This window comes from Bos javanicus, chromosome 25 (genome assembly GCF_032452875.1).
Source record: "Bos javanicus breed banteng chromosome 25, ARS-OSU_banteng_1.0, whole genome shotgun sequence".
Lineage (NCBI taxonomy): Eukaryota > Metazoa > Chordata > Mammalia > Artiodactyla > Bovidae > Bos > Bos javanicus.
Genome location: NC_083892.1, coordinates 7,669,049 through 7,681,655, shown reverse-complemented (window position 1 = coordinate 7,681,655; position 12,607 = coordinate 7,669,049). Strand labels below are relative to the sequence as shown.

The window sequence follows — 12,607 nt, the reverse complement described above, 5'->3', positions numbered from 1 at the left end:
TTTTTTCCAGCCACGCCACTCCGTTTGTGGGATCTTAGTTCCCTGCCCAGGGATTGAACCCAGGCCCGCGGCAGTGGAAGCTTGGAGTCCCAACCGCTGGACCACCAGGCAAGTCCCCCAGTTTTATAATTCAGAAAGCAGGCCTTGAGACTATACTATCTGGAAGTCCTTTCCTGCAGGAAGACTAGCACGTGGAGCTCTTACTGAAAAAGGCAGGTCCACGTAGAACGCGTGTGCTAAGTTGCCCAGTTATGTCTGACTCTTTCTAACACCGTGGACTGTAGCCCGCCAGACTTCTCTGTCTGTGGGATTCTCCAGGCAAGAACACTGGAGTGCCATTTCCTCCTCCAGGGGATCTTCCCAATCCAGGGATCGCACCTCCATCTCTTACGTCTCTTGCACTGGCAGGTGGATTCTTTAGCATTAGCACCACCTTGGAAGCCTCCCACGTGGAACAGACTTTAGTAAAACAGCAAAACCCTGGGTTTTTGCTGGAGGAATTAAAGACTCCGTCCATGCAGTCTTTCTGCAGCACTGGCTGCTGCAGTGCAGCCACAAAGCCTGAGACAGGAGCCTGACAGCAAGGTAGCTACCACTGGGTGGCCCGTGGGGAAGCAGAGGGACACGAGGTGAGAGACGCTGAAGGGAGGCGGCCCTTGGCCGGGCAGTGGCCATTAGGGGTGCACTTCCTCGGGGCCTTGATGGCGGCAACGCCTCTTGGTCGGGCTCGTGGAGACCCGCCTGTCCTCAGGAGAGCCCCGAGGCTCTGGGGAAATCCCTTCAGCTGGCGCTGGCCTCTCCACACCGGGCTCTGCTCTCAGCCCCCAGTTCAGATTCAGTCCTGGACCGGGGGTTCCTGACCGTGCCCCCGGGACGGCCCCCTACCCTGTGAGTGATGCCCAGATCTGACCCTGCACCTCTCATCTCTCCTGAATGTCAGACCCACGAGATTCCCATTCTCCTACCATTCAGGGCTCCTCGCGCCTAATCAAGATGAATGCCTCTGGGAAAAATACGGTGAAAAATAAAAAGGGTAAGGGCTTTGAAACGCAAAGAGGGTATGATGACAGCCCCAGGTCTTGTTCTGGAAGGTGCTTGGGTGGGCGACACTCAACACCACACCGAAAGGCTCTATCCTTACCTCCAGAGGCGGCAGGTGTCTGAGCGCAGAGACACCCCGCAGGACAGAAGCCACCACCCAGTGTCAGCCAGGCTGCCGGGCGAAGTGTGTGTGGTAGGGGGAAAAAGCCCCTCTGTCTGTTCTTCCCCTCAACCCAAACTGAACAACACAGCTGCTAACACCCTTCCATACTTACTGGCATGGTTTTGTCGCCGAAGAAATAGATGGTCTTATAGCCGTCCTTCTCCACGTGTCCCAGGCAGTACCTCTTGTCCCAGCCATCGGGGAAGACATCGAAGCTGATCTGGCCTCCTGCCGAGTGGGGTGGGAGACACACAAGCCAGAGATGCAAAGGAGGTTAATGATGTGTCACTGAAAAAAACATGCACTTCAAGCTAGTCTGTAACTGGAGCCCCAAGGTTGACTTTTATTACCCTGGCTTGCTAATTACCATACTTTAGGGGAAACTTCAATCACTCCAGTGTTCTCGCCTGGAGAATCCCAGGGACGGGAGAGCCTCGTGGGCTGCCATCTATGGGGTCGCACAGAGTCGGACATGACTGAAGTGACTTAGCAGCAGTAGCAGTAGGGGTAGCTTCTAGGAATTTTTTTTTCCCCTAAATAATTGTTGCTGTGGTTGTCTTATTTTTAGTTAAGGTATGGATATATACATATATTTTTTGATGTGGCTCATTTTTAAAGTCTTTACTGAACTTGTTACAATGTTGCTTCTGTTTTATGTTTTGTTTTTTTGGCCCGGAGGCATGTGGGATCTTAGGTCCCTGACCAGCGATAGAACCTGCCACCCCTGTATTCGCAGACGAAGTCCTAACCACTGGACCACCAGGGAAGTCCCTACAAATTAATTTTGGCATTACGCTTCCCCCGCTCCCAACATCATTTCACTTAAAATCTAAAAATCTGAAGTCTGAAGAAGAGACGCAGCATGCTGACTCAGAGTGAGAACCACATCTGCCTCTGCAGGGCAGGGTCAGACGCTGAAGCAGCCTGGCACGCACGCTGCCAAGGGCCTGCTGCAGCCCTGCTCACCTCCAGCCACACCACGCTCTTGCTGCGTCCTCCCAACAGCAGGATGCACCCAGCTTGCTGTGCAGGAAAATGAAAATCCCACAGACGGCGATTTTCCACACAGCTTTCATGGGCAACAAAAAACCCTTTCAAGGCTTTGTCGGGACACTTAACAGCCCATCCATTTATCTTTTACACAGAGTTCCCCTGCAGCTCTAGTTTTCTGGCAAGTGTATGCTTGCTTATTAGAGCTGGTGAAAGGAGAGGGCTTTAAGAAATGGCTCACCAGCACTGACAGTAGAAACCTGTCTGCTTAAAGCTGGGCGTGTTCCACCTGATTGCAAGGTGGAGACGCTCAGCGCTGCAAGAGGGGCTCTGCATCAGACACAGAAACAGCCGCGCAGGCCCGTCACTGTCGGCAGAAGCTCCGGGAACCTAGACGAGAGCCTGCTCCTTTCTGGGCCCCATTTCTTGATCTGTAAAATCAGCCCAAGTGACTTCTAAGGTTCTCTGCTCGTCACATATTACAGGATTTCAGACACATTTGACTTACTTGACCTAATGGGCCCCCTCCGACCCCTGCCCTGTCCCATCTCTTCTACGGAGTCACCCACGTGCTGTCCTCTGCCCAAAGGTGGGCGGATAAGTTCTTACTCTTCAAGCGCACGTGTGTGCGTGTGTGCGTGTGTGTGTGTTCAGTCAAGGCCTGTAGCCCTCTAGGCTCCTCTGTTCACAGGGTTCTCCAGGCAAGAATGCTGGAGTGGGTGGCCATTCCCTTCTCCGGGAGAGCTTCCTGACCCAAGGATTGAACCTGAGTCTCTTGCATCTCCTGCCTTGGCAGGTGGATTCTTTACCACAAGTGCCACCTGGGAAGCCCCTTCGTCACACACAGTTCATCAAGCAAGATGCTCTCGTTTTTGAGCAGAAGAAGCATTGGGAGGAGAATCCTGCTGGGTGAGGATTCAGAACCAGCAGCCTGGAATTCATCTTCTAGTCTGGCAAGTTGCTGCTACGGCTGATTCTGCAGGAGAGTGGTTTTTATTTTTCAAAAATTTGTTTTAGGCTGTGCTGCAAATCTGGAAAACTCAGCAGGGGCCACAGGACTGGAAAAGGTCAGTTTTCATTCTAATCCCAAAGAAAGGCAATGCCAAAGAATGCTCAAACTACTGCACAATTGTACTCATCTCACATGCTAGTAAAGTAATGCTCAAAATTCTCCAAGCCAGGCTTCAGCAATACGTGAACCGTGAACTTCCTGATGTTCAGGCTGGTTTTAGAAAAGGCAGAGGAACCAGAGATCAAATTGCCAACATCCGCTGGATCATGGAAAAAGCAAGAGAGTTCCAGAAAAACATTTATTTGTGCTTTATTGACTACGCCAAAGCCTTTGACTGTGTGGATCACAAGAAACTGTGGAAAACTCTGAAAGAGATGGGAATACCAGACCACTTGATCTGCCTCTTGAGAAATCTGTATGCAGGTCAGGAAGCAACAGTTAGAACTGGTCATGGAACAATAGACTGGTTCCAAATAGGAAAAGGAGTAAGTCAAGGCTGTATACTGTCACCCTGCTTATTTAACTTATATGCAGAGTACATCATGAGAAACGCTGGACTGGAAGAAACACAAGCTGGAATCAAGATTGCCGGGAGAAATATCAATAACCTCAGATATGCAGATGACACCACCCTTATGGCAGAAAGTGAAGAGGAACTCAAAAGCCTCTTGATGAAAGTGAAAGTGGAGAGTGAAAAAGTTGGCTTAAAGCTCAACATTCAGAAAACTAAGATCATGGCATCTGGTCCCATCACTTCATGGGAAATAGATGGAGAAACAGTGGAAACAGTGTCAGACTATATTTTTTGGGCTCCAAAATCACTGCAGATAGTGACTGCAGCCATGAAATTAAAAGACGCTTACTCCTTGGAAGGAAACTTATGACCAACCTAGATAGCATATTCAAAAGCAGAGACATTACTTTGCCAACAAAGGTTCGTCTAGTCAAGGCTATGGTTTTTCCTGTGGTCATGTATGGATGTGAGAGTTGGACTATAAAGAAAGCTGAGTGCCGAAGAATTGATGCTTTTGAACTGTGGTGTTGGAGAAGACTCCTGAGAGTCCCTTGGACTGCAAGGAGATCCAACCAGTCCATTCTGAAGGAGGTCAGCCCTGGGATTTCTTTGGAAGGAATGATACTAAAGCTGAAACTCCAGTACTTTGGCCCCCTCATGCGAAGAGCTGACTCATTGGAAAAGACTTGGATGCTGGGAGGGTTTGGGGGCAGGAGGAGAAGGGGATGCCAGAGGATGAGATAGTTGGATGGCATCACTGACTCAATGGACGTGAGTCTGAGTGAACTCCGGGAGTTGGTGATGGACAGGGAGGCCTGGCGTGCTGCGATTCACGGGGTCGCAGAGTCGGACACGACTGAGCGATTGAACTGAACTGAACTGTGCTGTGTAACATGCAGGATTAGTTCCCCGACCAGGGATTGAACCCACGCCCCCCTGTTTTGGGAGTGCAGCGTCTCAACCACAGGACTGCCGGGGAAGTCCCAGGCGAGTGCTTTCCCTCTTATGGATGGGCCACCTGTAAAATCCTGCTGCCCATCAGCAAACTGAGCACTGAGTCCAAGAGCTGAACTTGGACTGGGCCGTATGGCTGTCACCAGCCCCATGTGGCTCATGAGCCCTGAACGTGAACTGAGTCCAAGTCCAAGAGCACACTGGCCCACAGCCACCTCCCAGCACGAACCCCTCGGACATACGGTACCTATGGAAAACGTGAGGCCTTTCCCAGCAAACTCTTTTCGCAGATCCTCCACGAACTTTTGTCTTATGTTTTCTTTCTGAGGAAGACAAAAAGATACAGAGAGTCTAGAGCAGTAGACAGCAGGCTTTCTCGGCCACAGACAGGCACACCACGTGTCCGCATGCCCGGGCTATTTCAGGAAGACTCACCCGATCGAGCTCGTAGAACTCAATGCGTTCTTCCTGGCTGCAGCTTCTTCCGATCGGCGACACGTTCAGCATCCCGTTACGGAACTCTATGAAAGTGCCCCTGGGCGGGAGGGGAAGGGGAGAGGGGTCCCGGAGACACATTTGAGCAACATGGCAGAAGGACAGATGGGCTAAGAGGCAGGCAATTCCACAGGCAGAGGCGGGTGCGGTCAACATGTGGAGGAGCTGTGCTGGGCTGTGGGCCGTCACCAGCCCCACGTGGCCCGTGAGCCCTGAACTGTGGCTGATCCGATCGGAGACGAGCGTTTAGAGATTTCATGTGAAAAAGTGTAATCCTCACTAATAAGGCTTTCCTTATCTTTTAAAATATTTACTTATTTGGCTGAGCTGGGTCTTAGTTGCAGCATGAGAGACCTAGTTCCCTGACCAGGGATCGAACGTGGGCCCCCTGCATTGGGCGCGTGGAGTCTTAGCCGCTGGACTACCAGGGAGGTCCGGATAACGCTTTACATTGACTGCATTTGACAGGACTGTATTTTGGATATATTTGGTTAAATAAAGCATATTAAAATGAATTTCACTTGTTCCTTTCTTTCCTAAAAACCAAAAAACCCAGGACCGCAGAAAGCTCAAAAAATATATTACATTTCAGCTGGACAGTGCTGCTCTTGGGCAGAGAATGTTACAGCGAGCAAGGAGCTATGGAAACAATTACTAGCTCTTCACGCTCCCTGAGGAATCTGAAAGTATCTATCCAGACATCGTGGCCAGTGATTTAGTGAAATGCTGCTTTTCACCAAGCAAAGAGACACAGGAAAAGCTGCTGAGGATCCCAGGTGAGCTCAGTAACACTACTGTGAAGATGAGCGCCATGGGGCTGGGGCTGGGACCAGATTCCAGGCCAAGGCAGGCCACAGTTTACCAGGTGACCTTGGGCACCGCTCTGAGCCTCAGAAAGGGGCTAAGGGCACTCGCTCTAAGCCCCCAAAGGAGCTCCTGAAATCTTTATGTAAAAGTACTTTGCTAACTGAGTAGCAATGGATACTCAATCAGGTAAAGTGAAAACGGCAAAGTCTCCCTCACTGGACCCTCCCCTGCTGTGCTCCACTTGCAGAGAAAGAGGCAAACACATGTACACTGGAGACACTATCCCAACCCCCGCCCAGCTGACCTGGACTCTGAACAGCTCGGCTGGTCCCCCACTCCGTCTACATGTACACGGGGGTGGGGGGCAATGGTTATCATTCGGGGGCGGGGATCCTAGGCCTGTGGGTCCTAAACTGTCAGTAAAAGAGCTCTATTGTTTCCCCAGCTCAAGGACACGTCATTACTCTCATTCCTGAGAAAGGGAGGGCGGCTGATGCGTTCTTGAATGGCTTCTAACACCAGGACTAAGGCAATCGATCAAGCATTCACTTCCCCCCTGAAGATCTGGACTATCTGACATCTCACTGCACCTGCCTGACCTGTGCGGGGCACAGAGTGAGGCCCAAGAGAAATGTGGGCAAACGCTGCTCAGAGGGTCTCAGCTCTGCCTCCTGAATCCACCAGGAACCCTGGGCTAATTCAGTCGCAACTCTGCACGCTGGTCTCTCACTAGACGACATCCTCTCTGAGAACGGGAGTGGATCTTACCCTCTTTTTATTTTCCCTTAACGCTTAGCTCAAAGTAAAGACTGAACTGACCTGAATTTCTAATTTACGCAAATGTCAACACCACAGGGTAACGAACGCTCATAGGTCACCTCCCAGTTCCAACAAAAACGGATCTGAAGGTCCGCCCGCCTCATCCATCCCGCTTCCTGGGACAGACTAGAAAAGACGAGAAAACCAAAAGCCCCGCCCTCTGAGAGGAGGAGCCGAGCAGGGCCACCTGATTCAGGAAATCAGTCTTTAAAGCGCAGCATCTCTTGAGATTCAATTGCCGTTTCAGAAACGTTTCACCTCCTAATCACTAGGGTGTCACACAGTAAGTGCAGAAAACAGAAGAAAATGAAAAGTATTTCAAAGAAACCACCTGTAACCTCATTACCCAGAAACAGCCACCGTTAGCATCCAGTCCGTTTCCTGACAATCTTTTAATTGTGGCATGTGTGCATGTTACTATTATTATTTAAAAATGGGAACAGGTAGAGGGAGGCCTTGCCAGACTGCAGATTCATTTTGGATTTTGCTTCTAAAACTTGATCGGAGGAGCCAAGATGGCGGAGATGATGAGCATTTAAACGTCGAGTAAATTCCACAAAACAACTTCTGAATGCCGGCAGAGGACATCAGGCACCCAGAAAAGCAATCTTCGAGGAGGTAGGAAAAAATCAAAAAAATGAGACAAAGAGCGGAGTTCCGTCCCGGGAAGGAGAGCTCAGGAAACCTGCCGAATCTGTGCCGAGCTTTGGGGGGGCAACATAACAGGGAGAAAAAATAAATAAACAATTTAAAACTGCAGATTGCGAGCCCTGGTAACTCGCTCAGCGCAGACGCCTGCATCTGCCATTAGCCGGGGCTGAGGGAGGCGGGCATCGCTGAAGAATCTGGCCTGAATACCCTGAGGCTATCTTCTAGCATGTGGGATACCTAACAAAAGCCAAACCTAAGACCGCCAGACGGAACCTGAACAGAGATAGCAGACCTTCCCCTCCGGTGACAGGCAGCCATCGCAGCCCCACATTATCTATAAAATGACAGGCTTCTTTGCTGGGGTCTGGACGGTTCTGCCTGGGTGCGTTTACATCCAGATGAGTGGCAGGGAGAATAAGTCGCACGCTCGCCTGGGAAGAGCAAATTGGCGCTCGGACCTGGGAAGAGCAGTGAGTCTGCGCCTCTGAGGACTGTGCCTGAACCTGAGCGGCTTGGACCTGGGAGGTGCATGCAACCCAGGGCCAGCCTCGGATTTGGCGGAACAACCAAGTCCGAGCAGTGTGGACACTACTGATCAGAGACCCAGGGTGGCTGAGGCACTGCGAGCCCACGCCAGTGTTAGTCCAGCATCCTCCGCACTGAACAAAGAGAAGAAATACAGCTCCACCCACCAGAACACCGACACAAGCTTCCCTAACCAGGAAACCTTGACAAGCCACCTGTAGCGAGGAAACCCACAATAAAGAGAACTCCACAAACTGCCAGAATACAGAAAGGACACCCCAAACTCAGCAATTTAAACAAGATGAAGAGACAGAGGAATACTCAGCAGATAAAGGAACAGGATAAATGCCCACCAAACCAAACAAAAGAGGAAGAGATAGGGAATCTACCTGATAAAGAATTCCGAATAATGACCAAAATCTTGAAACTAAAATGGAATCACAGATAAATAGCCTGGAGACAAGGATTGAGAAGATGCAAGAAAGGTTTAACAAGGACCTAGAAAATGAATAATGCGAAATTAAAAACACTCTGGAGGCAACAAATAGTAGAATAACAGAGGCAGAAGATAGGATTAGTGAATTAGAAGATAGAATGGTAGGAATCACGAATTAAAAGAAATGAGGACAATCTCAGAGACCTCCAGGACAATATTAAACGCTACAACATTCGAATCATAGGGGTCCAGAAGTGAGAAAATACTTGAGGAGATCTTCCCTAAAATGGGGAAGGAAATAATCACCCAAGTCCAAGCCCAGAGAGTCCCAAACAGGATAAACCCAAGGCACCCCAAGACACATATTAATGATCAAACACAAAGAACAAATATTAAAAGCAGCCAACAAATAACACACAAGGGAATTCCCATAAGGATAACAGCTGATCTTTCAATAGAAACTCTTCAAGCCAGGAGGGAATGGCAAGACATACTTAAAATGACCTACAGCCCAGATTATTGTACCCAGCAAGGATCTCATTCAAGTATGAAGGAGAAATCAAAAGCTTTTCAGACAAGCAAAAGCTGAGAGAATTCTGCACCACCAAACCAGCTCTCCAACAAATACTAAAGGATATTCTCTAGACAGGAAACATGAACCCAAAACAATAAAGTAAATGGCAACGGGATCATACTTATCAGTAATTACCTTAAACGTAAATGGGTTGAATGCCCCAACCAAAAGACAAAGACTGGCTGAATGGATACAAAAACAAGACCCCTACATATGTTGTCTACAAGAGACCCACCTCAAAACAGGGGACACATACAGACTGAAAGTGAAGGGCTGGAAAAAGATTTTCCATGCAAATAGGGACCAAAAGAAAGCAGGAGTAGCAATACTCATATCAGATAAAATAGACTTTAAAACAAAGGCTGTGAAAAGAGACAAAGAAGGTCACTACATAATGATCAAAGGATCAATCCAAGAAGAAGATGCACCCAACACGGGAGCACCACAGTATGTAAGACAAATGCTAACAAGTATGAAAGGAGAAATTAACAATAACACAATAATAGTGGGAGACTTTAGGATAGATCAACTAAACAGAAAATTAACAAGGAAACACAAACTTTAGATACAATAGACCAGTTAGACCTAATTGATATCTATAGGACATTTCATCCCAGAATTTCACCTTTTTCTCAAGCGCACATGGAACCTTCTCCAGGATAGATCACATCCTGGGCCATAAAGCTAGCCTTGGTAGGCAGACCACAATGCAGTAAGATTAGATCTCACAGGAGAAAAACTCCAACATGGAGGCTGAACAACACGCTGCTGAAGAAGAAATCAGACAAAATTTGCATAGAAACTGAGAAAACGTGGGACTTCCTAAGGGGAAAGTTCATAGCTACAGGCTTCAAATCCTAACTCTACACCTAAAGCAACTTCCCCAGGGTTAGTAGAAGGAAAGAAATCTTACAGAAATAAATGCAAAAGGAGACCATAGCAAAAATGCAAAGGATAGGCCAGACTCATTCAAATCGAAATGAAAATGGAGAGATCACAACAGACAACACAGAAATACAAAGGATCATAAGAGACTACTATCAACAATTATATGCCAATAAAATGGACAACGTGGAAGAAATGGACAAATTCTTAGAAAAGTACAACTTTCCAAAACTGGACCAGGAAGAAATAGAAAATCTTAACAGACCCATCACAAGCATGGAAATTGAAACTGTAATCAAAAATCTTCCAGCAAACAAAAGCCTCCAGTTCACAGCTGAATTCTACCAAAAATTTAGAGAAGAGCTAACACCTATCCTGCTCAAACTCTTCCAGAAAATTGCAGAGGAAGGTAAACTTCCAAACTCATTCTATGAGGCCACCATCACCCTAATACCAAAACCTGACAAAGATCCCACAAAAAAAGAAAACTACAGGCCAATATCACTGATGAACATAGATGCAAAAATCCTTAACAAAATTCTAGCAATCAGAATCCAACAACACATTAAAAAGATCATACACCATGGTGGGCTTTATCCCAGGGATGCAAGGATTCTTCAATATCCGCAAATCAATCAATGTAATACACCACATTAACAAATTGAAAAATAAAAACCATATGATTATCTCAATAGATGCAGAGAAAGCCTTTGACAAAATTCAACATCCATTTATGACACAGGAATAGGGAGCTATGTTATCCTCAAATTGAAAGCATTTCCTCTAAAGTCAGGAACAAGACAAGGGTTTTCAGTTTTGGAAGTTTTGGCCACAGCAATCAGAGCAGGGGAATCCGGAACTCTCACTATTTGCAGATGACATGATCGGGGAACTGGTAAAGTGCAGGACCACACACCCTTGCATTCCTATACACTCCAATTCTTCACCATTTAAAATACTTATATATCTACCTGAAACTACCTATATATAGCTATAACACTGGTGAAAGAAATCAAAGAGGACACTAATCCATGTTCATGGATTGGAAGAATCAATATAGTCTGCAATTCATGCAATCCCTATCAAGCTACCAACAGTATTCTTCACAGAGCTAGAACACACAATTTGTATCTCGAATAGCCAAAGCGATCTTGACTGGAGGAATCAACCTACCTGACTTCAGGCTGCCACAGTTATCAAGACAGTATGGTACTTATTCAATGGAAGAAAGCCCAGAGATGCACATTTTATCCAAAGGAGGCATATACAATGGATTATCTGTGGTGCTGGGAAATCTGGTCAACCACTTGGAATGAAACTAGACCACTTTCTAACACCATACACAAAAATAAACTTGGATTTCTACGTCCAGAAACTATAAAACTCCTAGAGGAGAACATTCTGACGCAGGAATGACCCACCTCCCAGAATATTGGAAATAATAAACAAATGGGAGCTTCTGCACATCAAAGGAAACTGCATGAAAAGACAGCCTTCAGAATGTAGCAAATGAAGCAGACAAACAACTGCAACTCCTACAGCTCAACTCCAGAAAAATAAATTCACCATAAATAGACATTTCTCCAAAGAAGACATACAGATGGCTAATGAAAAGATGGAGAAATGCAAATCAAAACCACTATGAGGTACCATTTCACACCAGTCAGAATGGCTTCCAAAAGTCTACAAATTAAATGCTCCCTCTTACACTGTTGGTGGGAATGCAAACTAGTACAGCCACTATGGAGAACAGTGTGGAGATTCCTTAAAAAACTGGAAATAGAACTGTTATGATCCAGCAATCCCACTGCTGGGCATACACACTGAGGAAACCATGTACCCCAATGTTCATCGCAGCACTGTTTATAATAGCCAGGACATGGAAGCAACCTAGATGTCCATCAGCAGATGAATGGATAAGAAAGCCATATTGGAGTATTACTCAGCCATTAAACATTTGAATCAGTTCTAGAGGTGGATGAAACTGGAGCCTGAGTGAAGTAAGCCATAGTCTGGGAATTTAGAAAGATGGTAACAATAACCCTACAGCAAAAGAGACACTGATGTATAGAACAGTCTTATGGACTCTGAGTGGGAAGATTCCCATGTAAGAAACGAGTTGCCAGTCCAGGTTCAATGCTACTGGATGCACTGGGACGACCCAGAGGGATGGTATGGGGAGGGAGGAGGGAGGAGGGTTCAGGATGGGGAAACATGTATACCTGTATTCATCAAAACTAATACAATTATGTAAAGTTTAAAAATGGGAACTGAGATGATAAGTGTTTGGAGCAAGAGGCAGGTTCACAAATCAATGTCTAGAGAGGTCAGAAAAATGAGACAAACAGCCTGTGAAAGGCTGGAGATGGTGGTGGGGGGCAGCACTGTGCCTGTGCCGCTCGCCAGCTGCTGCCATGCTGAGGGCGGGCATTGAACTATTGGGTCTTCAGATGCAACAGAAACCGGGAGCCCGGACATTTAAAATCAGACTTTCAAATGACAGCCCTGGGACTTCTCTGGTGGTCCAGTGGTTAAGAATTCACCTGCCAAGGCAGGGGACACAGTTCGATCCCTGGTCTGGGAAGATTCCACATGCTTTTGGGCAATTAAGCCAGGAACTCTAGAGCCCTCGAGCTGCACACGGAGTCCAGTGCTCCGCAACAAGATGCCACTGCACCGCACCTGGGGTAGGCCCCGCTCGCCACAGCTAGAAAAAAGCCCATGCGTTGCGGCAAAGACCC

The 12,607-nt window shown here is 47.4% G+C and overlaps 2 protein-coding genes across 5 annotated transcripts in view; both read right to left on the bottom strand.

The window, feature by feature from the left end:
- The window catches only part of ABAT (4-aminobutyrate aminotransferase), a 239,842-nt gene that overhangs the window by 113,720 nt on the left and 113,515 nt on the right, over positions 1–12,607 (bottom strand). The gene's annotated exons all lie outside the window — the stretch shown is intronic.
- The window catches only part of PMM2 (phosphomannomutase 2), a 40,121-nt gene that overhangs the window by 14,446 nt on the left and 13,068 nt on the right, over positions 1–12,607 (bottom strand). For 3 of the 4 annotated variants that reach the window (XM_061401096.1, XM_061401094.1, XM_061401097.1), the window contains 3 exons: positions 5,110–5,209; positions 4,922–4,997; positions 1,317–1,432 (listed from right to left, as the gene is read on the bottom strand). In XM_061401096.1, the coding sequence (XP_061257080.1) occupies positions 1,317–1,432; positions 4,922–4,997; positions 5,110–5,209 (292 nt within the window). Of the gene's footprint in view, positions 1–1,302; positions 1,433–4,921; positions 4,998–5,109; positions 5,210–12,607 lie in introns of all 4 variants that reach the window. The other variant, XM_061401095.1, reaches the window with a different exon arrangement.